Source organism: Chlamydotis macqueenii, chromosome 3 (genome assembly GCF_036417535.1).
Source record: "Chlamydotis macqueenii isolate bChlMac1 chromosome 3, bChlMac1.mat, whole genome shotgun sequence".
Taxonomy (NCBI): domain Eukaryota; kingdom Metazoa; phylum Chordata; class Aves; order Otidiformes; family Otididae; genus Chlamydotis; species Chlamydotis macqueenii.
In genome coordinates, this window is record NC_141558.1 from 74,334,887 (window position 1) to 74,351,767 (window position 16,881).

General features: G+C 38.6%; 1 protein-coding gene across 4 annotated transcripts in view; it reads left to right on the forward strand.

Moving 5' to 3' along the window:
- The window catches only part of EPRS1 (glutamyl-prolyl-tRNA synthetase 1), a 41,024-nt gene extending 30,274 nt beyond the window's left edge, over nucleotides 1-10,750 (forward strand). For all 4 annotated transcript variants that reach the window (XM_086744958.1, XM_086744960.1, XM_086744961.1 and 1 more), the window contains 9 exons: nucleotides 563-642; nucleotides 986-1,087; nucleotides 1,750-1,905; nucleotides 2,025-2,222; nucleotides 2,585-2,758; nucleotides 4,837-4,997; nucleotides 5,993-6,071; nucleotides 10,044-10,108; nucleotides 10,381-10,750. In XM_086744958.1, coding sequence (XP_086601084.1) covers nucleotides 563-642; nucleotides 986-1,087; nucleotides 1,750-1,905; nucleotides 2,025-2,222; nucleotides 2,585-2,758; nucleotides 4,837-4,997; nucleotides 5,993-6,071; nucleotides 10,044-10,108; nucleotides 10,381-10,531 — 1,166 coding nt within the window. In that variant the 3' untranslated portion in view covers nucleotides 10,532-10,750. The remainder of the gene's footprint in view (nucleotides 1-562; nucleotides 643-985; nucleotides 1,088-1,749; nucleotides 1,906-2,024; nucleotides 2,223-2,584; nucleotides 2,759-4,836; nucleotides 4,998-5,992; nucleotides 6,072-10,043; nucleotides 10,109-10,380) is intronic.
- The last annotated feature ends 6,131 nt before the right edge of the window (nucleotides 10,751-16,881 follow it).

Consider the following 16,881-nt stretch of genomic DNA (forward strand, 5'->3'; position numbering starts at 1 on the left):
TTTTTTCCATTAATGTCCCGAAGACTGACTTGCTTTGACTGAAAAACACGTTTGGTTTATATTGTTTCTAAGAAAGTTTCTTAATCTCATAATTCACTTCAGTTTTGCATGAGCTTTGACTACAGCTGTGAAACTTTTACTGAAATTTCCTCTTGAGTAGTTTAAACAAGCATTTTAAAACCTAAGGCTGAATGAGTTTTTAATTGACTCAGGCATCGTATAGCATCCTGAAATCTCAAGGTCGGTGAATTTCTATTTGTGAACCTAGATGTATTTACATACTCTAAGCCAGTGACTCAAACATAGCGTCATCAGATAGTAAGCGTTGGATTGTACTTTAACCACCAGCAAGCAAGGTATTTTGCAGAGACACAGGATGGAGTGAAAGTATTCCTTTCAGTGAAAATATTATGTGTTAAGACAAAAAATGTTTTTAAAGAGAATTAAACATAAAAGTATAGTTCTCACAGCAGAGAATGTTAAGTTTCTATGTAGCAAAAATAAAGTTTTGGCATAAACTGGCTGTATTGTGCAGAGACACAAAGCTGCTTTCTTTTTACAGTCATGTATCCTGCCTATGCAAAGTGGGTGCAGTCACACAGGGATCTTCCTATCAAGCTTAATCAGTGGTGCAATGTCGTGGTATGTCTGTACACGATTTCTGAGTAATTGTTATACCATAAGTGCGGTGTAGAACAGTTATTCTATGTGGACATAGCATGACTATACTGATCACAGAACATATTGAATGGGAAAAGTATGAATTTGGTTTGTGATTTGCTTTTCTCACTGTTTTTAATAAAACATACTTTATCAATGTATATTTTTTACTATATTGTTTAAGTAGAAAACTGAATAGTTGGCTTTATTCAGAATTTTCTAAAACAGAATTTTCTAATACTTCTTTATAAACATTATCTTTAACAGTAATTTGACACTTGAGTGTTATTCATGGTGTTCAATTTTTTTATTTCCCCCTCTCCAGCGTTGGGAGTTCAAACATCCACAACCTTTCCTTCGCACTCGTGAGTTCCTTTGGCAAGAGGGTCACACAGCATTTGCAACATATGAAGAAGCAGCAGAGGAGGTAAAAAGCAAAAGCACTGGTGCTTTTTGCTTTCAGGAAGTTACCTTACTCCGTAGCAACACAAACAAATCTTTTTAATAGGACCTTGTAGAAATCTGTCTCCTTGTCTTTGGGAGCCCTTCTGAAAAATGCCAAGAGTACTAGAGCCCTTTTTTTTTTTCTCAGATGTAACCCATGTCTGAGGCTTCAGTCTCCTCAAATAATATGAGGAGTTTGAAGAGTGCAATATATAAAGAATGCTTTCCTTAAAAATCCTTAAAAATCTATTTTGCTTAAAAATCTAAATAATGCATTCGCATGTTAACTGCTAAAAGTTTTAACATTTCCTTCACCCAAGAGATGTTTCATTGAGTATTAAGGCATATCTTTATTTACTTAGCAGATGTTCAGACTTTTAGGTGGAAACTAGAAGTCAATATAACCATTGGACTGGCATTTCTGCAGTAACTCTTCTTGTTTTCTGTCATGGTTTATAGCCGCTGCTATTTGATTCATAGAAATAACAGCCAAAATGTAAAGCACCAGAAGAAATCTTATTTTTTAATCACAGCCTTGAGACAGTGTTAAATTTTTGAGATTTTAGACTCTGGCATATAAATGTATTTCATGATTTAGCAAATGCAAAATACTGAGTAATTCTTAAGGCAGTATGTTCATCATAGGTGATGCAGATACTTGATCTGTATGCTCAAGTGTACGAAGATCTCCTAGCAATACCTGTTGTGAAAGGAAGGAAGACAGAGAAGGAGAAATTCGCTGGGGGTGATTATACAACCACTGTAGAGGCATTTATATCTGCCAGTGGAAGAGCTATCCAGGTATTTATCTATTAGAATAATATTATTTTCAGTAAATACAGTAAGATGAAAGCCTTAAACTGGTGCTTAATAGACTTAACATTCCAATGAGTAGATTTTTCTGTGTGCAACTATTTCAGGGAGCAACGTCACATCATCTAGGGCAGAATTTCTCAAAGATGTTTGAAATTGTATTTGAAGATCCCAAGAAACCAGGAGAAAAACAGTTTGCTTATCAGAATTCCTGGGGCATTACAACTCGAACTATTGGTGTAATGACAATGATTCATGGAGACAACATGGGATTGGTGCTCCCACCTCGAGTAGCCTGTGTTCAGGTCTGTAAAAATGACTTAACGTACCATTTGGTTTTCTTTTCTGTCTTGGAAATTCATGATCATTTCATATCAAGCACCTGGAAAAGTTAACGTAGAATAGGAGCTGTCTAATTACAGAGCGTGCTGTATCAAGCTAATACAAATCATTAGGGTACTAGTGGTGGACAAGTTCCGTTTAGTAGTCCATCCATTAAAAATATTGTTGTCTATATCATTTGGATGAGAAGGGAAATGTATTCTTTAGTTCTGAGAACTTGAAAGAAATTACTGGGATATACGGCTGCAATATTGTTTTAAAGTTTTTATAATAGCTAGGAGCTACTCTTTTTATGATGTAAAGTACATGTCATGTTATATTGCAGGTTGTAATTATTCCCTGTGGCATCACAAATTCCCTTTCTGAAGAGGACAAAGAAGCTTTATTGAAGAAATGTAATGAATATCGTAATAGGCTGCTTAGTGTTAATATCCGTGTACGGGCTGATTTACGAGACAACTATTCACCTGGTTGGAAGTTCAACCACTGGGAACTTAAGGTACATTTCTTTCCTGAAGGTGTTTTGCAGCTCATCCGTGGGGAGTATGTATGAAGCATGTTATATGTGCCTTGTATTCTGAAGGCAAATATTTTCTCTAAATGAAGAATTGCTGCCTGGTAATCAGTGATCACTTTCAGTAATAAATGAAGAAAAGATGTTTTCTGAAATTTGCTCTGTTTGCTAGGATGTGTGTGTCATTAGCGATTTTTGAACTTCCAAGTCTCTGCTTTATATATCTAGACAATTAAATTAATAGTACAAATTACTTACATGTTTAAAAATGTATACTAATACTTCAGTGTCTCCAGGGCCACAACAGTGCCTTCTTTGCACAGAGTGGAACAGAGAAGATGAGCCTGTACAGTGTCAACAAAGAAAGGAGCAACTGTTTTTGTTTCAAAATTACCATGTTCCCCTCATATAGTAGTTGAGAGGAACAGTTCTGCTTCATCAAATAAAAGAGTCTTTTGTAAAACAAGAATAGTCAGAATGAAACAATGGTAATTAGAAATGGAATAATGTATCGAGTGATGTTATAGGATTGTATTTTTGTTCTGAATTTGAAATTAATTTCAATATGTTAATCTTCAATGTAAGATGATAGAAGCTCCCTGAGTTGTTGGAAGTTCCCATTGTGTCAAAGTTCTATTCCCTTTGTGTAGCCTCGTATTTTTTTTAAATTGAGCTCTAATATAATGAATCCATGTTGGGAGACTTTTAAAATAAAATTAGGTTTATCAAGGAGGCATAGCATGAGGCAAACTTGATGTTTTTTATAAAATTTACCAATGTGTCCAGCATAATATGTAAATTAGCATCTTTAGGCTAATTACAGGCAGAGTGCATTCATTTTATTGAGTACTGATAAGGAATTTCATAGGGTAAAAAATACAAGGGTATTGGGGGAAGAAGTACGAGAATGAACTGGAAAGTATTTTGCCCTATGTACTTTTCAGCTTTGCAGATTTCTGATGTTACCTCCAAAAAGAGTCAAATCCTTGGTACTTGTTTTCTAATGTCTGGTATTAGTTACACTGCGCTTTCTTAGGAAGTCTTCCTGCATGACCATTAGGCATTCACTGGAAAATAATATTACCATTAGAAACACTAGATACTTTCCAATGAATTTTAATTGTGGAGACAACTTTTTTGTATGTCATAAACTAGAATGTTCATTTTAAATTGCTTGTTAGTAACACTTCTGAATAGCTTTTCATGTAGCTTTGCAGAAGTAGTAGATATTTCATCCTTCAGACAGATTTTACTATATTGTTCATCTTTTTAGCATAAATAAGGGAGGAGGAGCATGGAAAGCTTGGGTAGATGTCTTTGATTCTCCTGTTCACCTGTTGAACACTGTAGAATGTTTTTAGCTTTTAGCCTTTTAGCTTACTGATTAGATTTTCCTTAGGGGAAACTACCAAAACTACCCACCAAAATGCACTTGCACTTACTCTCTTGATTTCCCGTGAAAGAATGTGTACAGCTTGGGACACATGTTAGCAGGATGTGGAGAAAATAAGTTAGACTGTTATGGTTTATGAAACATAAAAGCTTTACATAAATAAAGCAACTATCTGTTTGTAGTCAAATATTCTATGCAATTAATGTCTATATTGGGGCTATATTTAAGAGAACTTTTGCTGTTCATACAGTTGAAAGTGTTCTGTGAAAACAGAATTAAAAGGTATTATTGGATGAACTAGAACATTAAAATAACTATAGAAGTCTTACTCATTCAGACTTTAAAAATCTGATTTGCAGTATCTGGGATAAGTGTATTAGTGTAGTTCCAGTTGTGCTTTAGCTGTCTTAGTATTACTTGCATATTGACACAGATATTACTTGCATATTGACACAGATGCAGGTTCCAAATTAGTTGGAGCAAGGTTAGGAAAGACAGAAAGGCATGAAAACAGTGGAATATATGCTGATTTTTTTTTTTTTTTAAAACTTAAATGTGTAAACTGATTCTATATTAAGATTGGGCTTTAGAACAAAAACACAAGAAACAGAAAATGAACTCTTCTGAGAATCACTTATTCATCATAACTTCTAATTTTTTTTTAATGAAGGGTGTTCCAGTCAGGGTTGAAGTGGGACCACGAGATATGAAGAGCCAACAGTTTGTTGCTGTTAGAAGAGACACAGGACAGAAGCTGACCTTTTCTGAACATGAAGCAGAAGATAGACTGAAGCAGATTTTGGAGGAGATCCATGCTAACCTTTACAACAGGTAAATTGACAGGTACAGTAAATGGCTGTGCTAATCACAGATGTGTTTTACGTGTTAGAAGAATTCCTCACGTTATTGGTTCACCTGTGGAGAAAGACAGGTTAGGCCCATCTTTCTGCTTGTGATGTTTCATTTTTCTGCCTCTGAAACTTGTTCACATACAGTGATAGAAGTTTCTTATTGGGCTCATGAAACAGAATGTTAACAGTTGTTAACTTATTTTAAAAAATACTTCATGAATTCATGTGAAGTATTAATAAACAAATACACCATAAATATTTCATAACATAATAATGTACAGGATTCATTCCTGAAAGATGTTTTTGGTCGGGAATTTTGAAAGATGCAAAGTTGTCCAAGAAACTTCAGTAGCTGAAGAAATACATTGAAGTGTATTTTAAGACCCTATATCCTATTGGCTTTCATAGGATTGTTTTCTTATAAGCAATGAAATGCTTTTGGAACTGTCATTTGCACTTACTGCATATGCCAAAATACCTTGCATGTCTGTCATTGCAAATTGTTATTTTTAAATATACTGAGAAAGAACAGGGTGCTGATATAGCACTGCGGCAGATGAATTTTCCTATATTCTTTTGTCATGATCAAAGCTGCTTACAAGCAGAATATTTTTACCTGTTTTAAAAGCATTTTGCTATTTAGATTTAAAACAAAATTTTAAAAGAAAAATCTACACTTATAATATATACCTGTTTCTATCTACAGCTAGTCAGTATTTAACTGGCATGCACAACAGTATGGATTAACATGCTGAAATGTGCAGCAGCCTAGACAACACCTCGTTGGCAATTAATCAGAATTTTCTGTCTTTAAGGGCAGAAGTGGTAGAAAGACATAACCTGATTCGGAAGATTCAAATGAATATATAGCTTCTCTTGTAACTTTTTGTTTTGACTGACTCTGAAAACTTAGTTCATTTGGCCAGTGAGGTTATGTGCATAAATCTGCTCTGAGCAATTTTTTTTTTTTCTTAGAGCTTCTGAGGACCTAAAAAGTCATATGGTGGTGGCTAATACTATGGAGGACTTTCAAAAAGAGCTCGATTCAGGAAAGGTAAGGAAATTTACTTCATTCTATCCTGGACACTTTGTGTCCCTTACAGATAATCAGGGGTTAGAAATTTCAAATCTTATATCAGAATCACAGAATTATTATCAAGATTGGAAAAGACCTAAAAGATTATCCAGTCCAACCATCACCAATACTTCTCAGCTAAATCATATCCCTCAACACAACATCCAAACGTTTCTTGAACACCCCCATGGTCGGTGACTCCACCACCTCCCTGGGTAGTGCATTCCAGTGCCTGACTACACTTTCCGAGAAGTAATATTTCCTAATGTCCAGCCTGAATCTCCCCTGGCGCAGCGTGAAACCATTGCCTCTAGTTCTATCACTGTCTACACGAGAGAAAAGGCCAACCCCTAGCTCACTACAACCTCCCTTCAGGAAGTTATAGAGAGCTATAAGGTCTCCCCCGAGCCTCCTCTTCTCCAGACTGAACAATCCCAGCTCCCTCAGCCGCTCCTCATAAGGCCTGTGCTCCAGACCCCTCACCAGCTTCGTAGCCCTCCTCTGAACGCGTTCCAGGGCCTCAATGTCTTTCTTGCAGTGAGGGGCCCAAAACTGAACACAGTACTCGAGGTGCGGCCTCACCAGTGCCGAGTACAGGGGGACAATTACCTCCCTGTTCCTGCTAGTAACACTGTTTTTGATGCAAGCCAGGATGCCGTTGGCCTTCTTGGCCACCCGGGCACACTGTCGGCTCATGCTCAGCCGAGCATCAATCAGTACCCCCAGGTCCGTTTCCTCCACACAGTCCTCCAGCCACTCCGCCCCAAGCCTATAGCGCTGCCTGGGGTTGTTGTGGCCGAAGTGCAGGACTCGGCATTTGGTCTTGTTGAACCTCATCCCATTGGCTTCAGCCCAGCTCTCCAGCCTGTCCAGATCCCTCTGTAGGGCCTCGCTGCCCCCAGGCTGATCCACACTCCCAGCCAATTTGGTGTCATCTGCAAACTTACTGAGGGTGCACTCAATGCCCTCATCCAGATCATCAATAAAGATATTGAAGAGGACAGGCCCCAGCACCGACCCCTGGGGAACACCACTTGTGACCGGTAGCCAGCTGGATTTAACTCCATTCACCACCACTCTCTGAGCCCGGCCCTCCAGCCAGCTCCTTACCCAGCCAAGAGTGTACCCATCCAAGCCATATATATAAACACTGTTGTGGTTTCTATGGAACTCTTCCCTCATAAGCAGGTGAAGCCTCTCCTGTAGAGCTGCACAAAAATAAACTAGCTTTCTCAAAATTTGAGATGCACATTGCTTTCTTCTTTTACTAAAATACCATATTTACTAAATATGGTGTTTCAGGGTACCACCATTCAAAATTTAGTCCTGTGCCAGAGGTGACAGGGTGTCTTGAAGTGACTTACAATGCTGTAGTTTGGTAATTTGCATTTAAACTGTTACATTTTTATCAGAAAGTGCTTTTCAGAGAGATGAATGTAAATATTTTATTCAGATTAAGATAAACTTACTACCATTATTCCAATACAAACAGTGAAAAACACTTGTCAAATCTCATAACAGGGTCCAAGTAAGAGTTTAAAGTACATGCTATTTACGTCAGAGAAGTTTTGCCTTTGTGACCTGAATAGAAGCCATCAAGTTCATTGAGAATTACTGCAAGTCAGACACCTCCTTGGGTTGATAGTAAGAATAGCCCATAACGTGGGTGATTGAGCTCTACTGATCTAGAGATCTGTGAAAAATCTAAAGTTCTGTCAAAGTATTTGAAGTTTAGATGAGAGATTAAGTCTTCAGTAGAGAATTGAGCGGCTGCTTCTTTTTCAGAGATCCACTGACATAAATTCTTAACCCTGAAATTCTGTCACAAACCTCAGCTTGTGAAATTATTCATGTGTTTAGTTTAATGTGTTCAAATAGTAGGATCCTCAGGATTAATCATTCGGGCTCTGTGTTTTATAAAGAGGGATCAGGGAGTTTTGTATACCAATAAGTTCTTATCTGAAAATGTCAAAATTTCTGATGGAAAATTCACAAGTGCCAAGAATTTATAGTACTTTACAGTAGTACTGCCTTATTTTCCTCTACAAAACTAAATACAAATGGGAAATACTCTGTTTCCAAACAGCTTTGGGCTCTTCCTACTGACTATAAAGAATCATTTCCTTGGTGCGGGTGTCTCTAAAGCATCTCATGATTTTGGTGGTAGATTTGAAAAAAAAAATCTTCAGTCTTAGCTTAATAATTGTGCCTTGCATAGATGTTCCACTACTACTACTGCTCTCATGTATTGCGATTTCAAGATGTGCCATCATGTATCTTTCAATTCTGAATTAAACAAGCACTCTGAAACTATGACTATCTTCAAAACAAAGAAACAGCTGAGGAAGACCTAAGCTCTTAAAAAAATCTTCAGAAGTAAACTTGTTTGTAAAAATAAACTGAAATGAAGAGTCAAGCTTATTCCAAGAGGAGGAATGAACTGTGAAGCTAATTCTGTGTTTGTACGTGCACATAAATTATTATAATTTAATTTTGAGGAAACACTATAGAACCTCCTTTCTTCTCCTTCTACCGCAGAGGTTCCAAGTAATACCCTCTTACCTGTGGATCAATGTCCAACACTCACTGTTGTGTACAGCTAGATTCTAGAGAGGGCCAAGAGAATTAAACTATTTGTGTTCTGTTGAGAACTCTAATATAATCTAGTTCAGAATGTAGTTCAACTTGGAAACGTGAACAAATATTTTTACATTCCAAGTTGGATGCTTGCACCATTTTGGTACTTAGGTTTTATAAGTTTATTATAATCGGCGTATCTGAATGGAAAAAAATGACGCACACCATTTTATGACTGTTTCACTCTCTACCTAGATATGTTGTATGGACAAAATTTTATAGCATATATATTCTGTAATTTCTTTAAATTGCACTATGTTAGCACTGACTACTGTTTAAGAACAAAATTTGTACACTGATGTACTCCTGCTTAATTCCTGTTGCCGTTTTCCCCTTACTATAGTTGCAATGTAGACTATTAGCTCTTTAAAAGAACACAGAAGCAGTCCGCATTTTTAAGTTGCATGCAAATTTTAGTTGAAACTCTAAGAATAATTGCACAGATATTTAACAAAGTTTCATTTAACCAACAAAAGATTAAAGCAAATACAGCATAGTAGAGTGGTAATAGTTTCTTTTTTTCAGCTGCAACAAAGTAAAGCTATAAAGTGAAGTTTAATAAAGGTGTGTTCCAGTTCAAGGCAAATTGAGAATTTTGCACTAAGAATGTAAATTCAGTGAAAGAAAGCAACGGATGAGCAAACCTTATTCATAGTTTGGATAGAATTAAAATGACTATGAAGGCTGAATTTAGTAACTGTTGTTGCCTTCAGCTATTAGCATTACATGAGTGTTCAAATGTGTGTAGGGGTTATCTTTTTAACAGTAACATTTTTTTTCTGTTAAACTAACTGAAGGAAACAACAGGAAAATATGCATCACTTCCCCTTGCCCCCAAGAAAAACTCACTGTTGGCAATTCTGTTTTCTTAAAATCTGTATGTCCTTGTCTTGTTCAGAAAATATGAAAATTCATATTAATGGAATTAAAATGGAAACTTCATTAGGAAAGCACTGTCTTGCAGTATGCAAGCAAGCATTTGTTCTGCAGTTTGAAAGTTTTAAACTTTTCCTGAAAAAAAAAGAGTATTTCAGGAGAAAACAGCATTTATACTTTTCACAGAAGGAAGATACATTGGGTTAAAAAAAAAAAGAAAGAATCAGCACTCAGATTTAATTTAAATGCTGCTTCAGGTTTGTGTGGGTTTTTCAATGCTGCACTGTGGAGGGATTATCTATTTCTCTGATGAGAAACAGCTATTAAAATTTAATTTTAGCAATTGAACTTTTCCCACTTTGAGTGTATATGAGATCCTCAGGTTTTATTTTTTTGTTTCATTTTGTTTTTATCTCCCCCCATCCCCGCTCCCTTCAGATTGTACAAATCCCATTTTGTGGGGAAATTGAGTGTGAGGATTGGATCAAGAAGACCACTGCCAGGTAAGGCATAACTGAGCTGGAGAGTAGCTACCAAGATCAAAATTAAAATGTTTTTAATATAAAACAGGAATGTAAGATGCCTCTGGGTATAACACTGATGTACAATCCTTACCCTTGACTCTTGCTATCCTTCATAATTCAATATAGTTACTCCTTTAGTTCTGAAACTTTCAGACTAATTAGTGTGCTTTTGAGATTTTATGTATAATACACTTTATTACACCTTTATTTTTAAATAAAAGTATTTATTTATGAGTATGCTTTTATTTCAGGGATCAAGATCTTGAGCCTGGTGCCCCCTCCATGGGAGCAAAAAGCCTCTGCATACCTTTTCAGCCTCTCCGTGAGCTACAGTGTGGGGCAAGATGTGTCTGCGGCAAAAACCCCGCCAAGTTTTACACCCTATTTGGTCGTAGTTACTAAATTACTAGTGAAAGCACCTTCTCCTTTATCTGTGAATTGAACTTTTTTTAATAAGACCGAAGTAGCCCCCAAACTTAATCAGTTTTGCGACTTTTTAAATGATTCGAAAAACAAAGCCATAAACCATAAACTCCCCCTAATTGTCAGTCTTAGGCTAGCAGTAATTCAGAGACTTTTCTGTAAACATCTCTAATAATAAACATGTATTGTGAGCTGTAATATGCTTTGGTTGGTTTTTTTTGTGTTGCTTAGTGGGGAGGACAGGTATCATTTACTCATGTCTTTTATCTGTTTTGGTGCATATATTTTCTTGTACATTGAGAAAATGCCTGAAAGATTGGAAAGAATGGCATAAACACTACAGTACAGTCTAGTGTGCTGACATTAACTTTATAGGCAAAATTAAAAGATGTTTTAGCTTCGATTTTTCACTTTTCTGTACAGACTTGCTGCTGACTTGTAGCATAGTAATTGCTACGCTTTTTGAAAACTCCCTTTGGAACCAGGTGTTTCAAGGAATATTTTCACTCCATCATAAAACAAGTTTGAAATACTATCTTAGATTAAATGTGACATTGTTAGCAAGATGCAGGTGAATGCCATTTCTTGAAGGTATTTTGCAAAGCCCTGTTTCTCTTATCTTATAAACTGGCATTTATAGCTGTCTCACAGTGATACTGCAATGAGTAATGCAAAGGCAATCTGACGAGAGGTATTTTCAGTGCTAAAGACCTTAGGCTGTGATTATATCTATAGCATGTTTCATAAAACCCTTTTGCTCTAACTGCAGTTACTATGTGTTTCTTTAGCAGAGAAGGCTGGATGTTGCAGAGTTATAAAACAATTTTAAAAATAAAATTACTTCCACTTTGGGCAGACGATTGACTTAAAAAAAAAAAAAAAAAAAGAGCCCTCGCACAAAATAGCTTTTGGACGACACATGCTTAATTTGTTACTTTTTTTCTCCTGTATGTTTGAAGGCTGTCTACATAAACTCCTTTTCCTGAACAGAGTTCAGTGAAATTTGGCAATTAAAAAGTTGAATCTGTAAGGTCCTCCCCAAACTCTTCCTGGAACAATACTACATGGCTGGCTGTTTCCAAAACCTTATTTTTATGTACCATCAATAGTCTAAAAGTCTTAAGCATACAGGAGACTTACAGTGCTCTTCTCAGATCTTCATACTTCTCTGCTTTTCAAAAGCATGCAAAATATTTGTGTTTGTCCAGATTCCTGTAGTCAGCCTTCCTAGTCAAAATATTGAATATTAAATTGGAACAGGTGGCCTGTCCAGCTTAAGATCATACACCTTGTGGTAATACCCTCTTTTTTCACAGGAAAGTGTGAAAATGATTAAATATTTCAGATCAACTTGCTCAGAGTGCTTGAGCACTTGGAAAGTCTCTGTAATACTCCTTGGATGATGGTTAGTCTTGAAGGGTTTGCTTCAGTTGCATCTTAAAATCATCTCTCTTGCCTTCATCTGTCTAGATATTTTCTCACTATATGGACAAAGTCTCAGGGGTACTGATGAGCAAAGGATTTGGGGAATGATATGTCAGTGAATGCATTCATCTTTGGTTTTCAGTTGAAATACAAGAGTGGCCCTAAGGTCTTTCTATCTCTGTATGCTGTCTCTAACACTGACTGGAATTACACTTTTGAGAAAGAGCCTAAGTAGTGATGCCAGAAGGATGTTCTGGCCTCAAATGATGGGTAACTAAGAGCAGTCTTCAGAGGTATTGCCTCCTGCAGCACTCTCAAGCTGCACCAGCAGCTTGAATGTCTTCGGGCATAAGCGACAGGAGTGTGCCAAGATTTTTTGACGGAACAAAACAGGTTATTAAGAATAGATGGGCACTTTCAGCTCCCATTGAAACAGTCTGCAACACTGGTATTTTAAAAAATGAGATGTGGAAGCTGTTAATAGCACAGAACAAAGGAAAGGCAATGTTCTGGTTTTATTTAGTGAGGGGGGGCCTAAGGTAGAAGCTTCTGTGGGAAACTGCTAGAACTTGCTCCCCTTTGTTCAGTGGCCTTGGCTGGGCCTAGGGTGGACCTGCTGCTGGCCAGTGCTGAGCCAACTGGTAGTAGAATGTTACATCATAAAGCCTCTGCGATAACATATTTAAGAAGAGGAAAACAGAAAAAAAAAAAAAGGGAGAAATGAAGTGAAGAAGCTGAGCAAGGGCAGAGAGGGGGAGGTGTGAGCCTTGTGGGCCTTGCAGGCCTCACCCTCTGGCCTCCTGCTGCGCAGCCAACTGGGCCCAACTCGACCCGGCTGCAAGAAAAGGAGAGGAGATGATATTTGAATGAGATGTGAAAAGATCCTGAGAGGCGTCTGCCTGCCTGTTGTGAAGAATTTTTCTTGTGAGAGGAACGGCTGTAGACGCCAAGGTCAGTGAAGAAGGAGGGGGAGGAAAAATGTGGCTCCTGGCCAAGATTCCCCTGTGGCCTGTGGTGGTCACCATGGTGGAGCAGGTTCTCTCCCTGCAGTTCATGGAGGTCCACGGAGGAGCAGAGATCCAGCTGCAGCCCGTGGAGGACCCCATATTGGGGCAGGTGGGTGCCTGAAGGAGGCTGTGGCCTGTGGAGGGCCCACTGGGTCAGCTGTTCTGGAGGGACTGCACCCCATGGAAGAGATGACCCACACCGGAGCAGTTTCACGAAGGACTGTGGCCCGTGGGAGGGACCCCACACGAGCAGGGGAGGAATGTGAGGAGTTCTTCCCCTGATGACAAAGCAGTGGCATAAAACAACGTGTGATGGACTGACTGTAGCCCCCATTCCTCCCTGTGCTGCTCAGGGGTGGGGAGGGTGGGGGGTGGCAGAGATAATGTTAAGCCCGGGAAGAGGGAGGGGTGGGGGAAGTTATCTTGTTCTCTTTCTCATTATCCTGCTGTTTTTAGTAACAAATGAATAGTTTTCCCCAGGTCGAGTCTGTTTTGCCTGTAATGGTAACTTTAAGGATTTTCTCCCTGTTCTTATTTTGAACCTCGAGCCGTTTTTCTTATATTATCTCTCCCTATTCTGTCAGAGGGTGAAGGGAGTGAGAGAGAGACTGCGTAGTCTGGTCCTGATTTGGGCTGAACTATGACAGCAAAACTAAATGCAGTCTCTCTAACGTTGCTGCAAGGTTATCAGTTTGAATAAACAGCCAACCTTCAACCAGTTGACTGCATCCAATTCATGAGTAAACATGTTGACAACACTGTTCTTAGAAATGAGTTGCTCTCAACCTACAAATGGGTTTGTTTGAAACCAGAGATTTCACAGAAGGTCAGCCGTTTTGTTTTTGTTTTTGTTTTTTTCCCTCCCTTTCTTTTTCCCAGCATGTTTCTTCCTGATCATAGTATGGCTTGAAGTGCCTGTAATGTGGATGACTCACCTGCAGATCTCTGTGGTCATCTTCCACAGAGAGGCTAATGCCTGCCTGGGAGAGACACATCCATGTCAAGTATTTTTTCCCCAGAAGCACAAGCTCAGCTATCCGTAAAGCACTATAGAAACATCCAGACTCTTAGTTATACTGCTATGAAAACTTTCAGACTTTTACTAGATTGTTAGAAAATAAGTATATGAATCAGAATAATACACTACAGTTAATTAAATGACTCTACTTTGTGTTTATAATAGCACTGCAAATCTCTTAGTGTTCCTTAGTTCTTACAGTTGTATACTGATAAATTTAGGTTAAGTAGCATAGTAAGGTGGCATGTAGGGAAACTGCCTTAACATGGTGCTGCTCCTTATGGACAAAATAGAGCACATTTGAACATTTTAGCACTGCTGCAGAGGGAATGCTTCATTTAGCTCAAGCTCACGTTGTGATAATCAAAACTTTGTGTAAGGCAGAACTTGAATTTTGACCTTGGTCTGTTCCCGTTGAAAGCAAAACTCTTGCAAAAAAAAAAAAAAATCTCACTTTTCATGCTCTGTAGTTTAGATAGTAAAATAAATAGTGGAACATTACTTTAATACAAGAAGGAAGAAAACACCATAGAAATGGCTGCAATAGAAGTAGTAACACAGGTGGGAGATGATGAAGAGGAAGAAAAGCAAGTACCAGTTTCAATGTTGTAATTAGTTCTACTAATTCACCCTATCAGGGTTAGTAGTGTTCTTAAGATGGGGTGGGGGGGGAACCATCAAAAGTTGCAGCTGCAGTGTGTAGGTAGACAAATGACCAAATGTTAAAAATTACATCTGTTGGCAGGCAAGGCTTCTAACAAACTGGACTTTAAACATAAATATTTTGGCTGTTAAAACCTTGTGAGAAAAAAATAAATGAAAATTGGAGGTGAGTGTTTGAGTTTTTAACCTAAAGTTAAGGAAGTCTAAGGCCAGCAGGGACAGTTGGTCAGCTCAGGTTATCAGTATTATTGTCTTATCTCTGTATGGCTGTACTGCATGGAATTTCCTTCCGTTTTATCTTGTAACTAACTGTGTGTATATATGTACACAGATGGGCATTTCAAACAAAAACTGGATCATAAACTTTTCAAGGAAGGCACCTGGTCTTATCATCCATATTGCCTGGTGTGCTATTAGCAGCTAGATTTCCTTCACTGGGGTTTGTGAGTGTGCATAAACTCCTGTGCATATACTCAAGAGTTCAACAGGTACTACAGTGAGTGACAAAAAAAAATTACTGCTTCAGGTTCTTACTCTGTTCCAGAAATGGCATCAAGTACAAGCCAGGCCTTCTGCAGCTCTTACTTCCCCCTTAACTTCTGGTTGTGCTTTCCCCAAATCTGACTCTTCTTGCAACTCTGAGGATTACTTTGGGATTTTGAGATAGGCAGGGTTTTCTAAATGGGAAATAAATGATGCGGTTTGGGTTTATTTTTAAAGCTCAGCTTCTGTGTCCACTGGTTGCATACTTAGAAAATGGCCTCCAATTTTGCTCCATGTTCATGGGCAATATTAAAACATGCCAAGCAGTTGAGAATTCTAGTGTCATGGTTTAACCCCAATCAGCAACTAAGTACCACACAGCCGCTTACTTACCCTCCCCTTACCTGGAGGGGGGATAAGGGAGAGAATCAGAAAGAAAGGGAAACTCATGAGTTGAGATAAAGACAGTTTGCTAGGACAGCAAAAGAAGATATAATAATATATATAAAAATAATGATAAAAATAGAATATACAAAATTAATGATGCACAATTTCTCACCACCCAATGACCAATACAGCCCATCCCAAACAGCAATCATGGAACAGAACCAAGAGCAATCTCGAAACAGCGATTTTCCAGGCAGCGATCTCGGAACCACAATCTCCTGAGAGACAGAGCAGTCCACCAGCCAACCCCTACTTGTATACTGAGCATGACGTCTATGGTGTGGAATACTTCCTTTGGCCGGTTTGGGACAACTGTACTGCCTATACCTCTCCCAGCATCTTGTACCTGCACATTAGCAAAACCTGGGAAGTCCAAAAAGTTTCCTGATTTCTTAGCAACAACTAATAACATCAGTGTATTATCAATGTTCTTCACATACCGAATCCGATACTAAATCCAGAACAGCAGCTACTGAGAAGAAAATTAGCTCCATCCTAGCCAAAACCAGGACCTCTAGGTTGCTAAAATGGAAGATCAATTCAGTTGTCTTCGAATCTTGCTCTGTGGACAACGTATTCAACTACGCTTGCAGGCAGTTCGTGTTTACTGAGTTCTTAAAAATAATGTCAACCCAACATGGATTTCAAATGTCTTCTTCCACAGGCATGCAGTATTTTCTCAGTACTGAAGTTACTGGCAACAGAAATGGCCAAAATAGGCATCAGAGGACAGTTTTATGCAAAAGAAATGCTTTCTCTAACTGCTTAAATTTCTGAGCCACCTTTTTACACTTTCCTGTCTGGGCCTCATTCAGTTTTTTAGGACAGTGCTGGTGGGCAGAGTAGCAAGTGCTGCTGCTCCTGGTAGTCTCCCTTGGTATACTTTTGGTTTTGTAGAATAAAAAGCCTCCTGAGGGTGGAACCCCTACAGGACTGGAGCCTCCATGCTGCCTTCACCTGACAAATCTTGCTAAACTGCCCTTTAAACTGATTTATTGCTTTACTGCTTCCTATAAAAGTGGCTCCTGCATGTGAGCAGCACTGACAGGTGAAGGGCAGAGTTACAGGCAGCGAGTTGCTCCTCGCACACCTCTGTCTTGCAGAACCTCAGAGTAAGGGAAAGGGAGAAGAGAAATGGGCCGCTACTCGGGCAGGAGCAGCAGGCTTATCTTCATGTGCATGGTGAGCCTTGTGCTCTTTGCTGTTGAGGTCTCGGTGGCCTACGTTGGCAATTCTCTTTCCTTAGCTTCAGATGCCTTTGCTGTTCTCTCTCACTTAATCTCCAT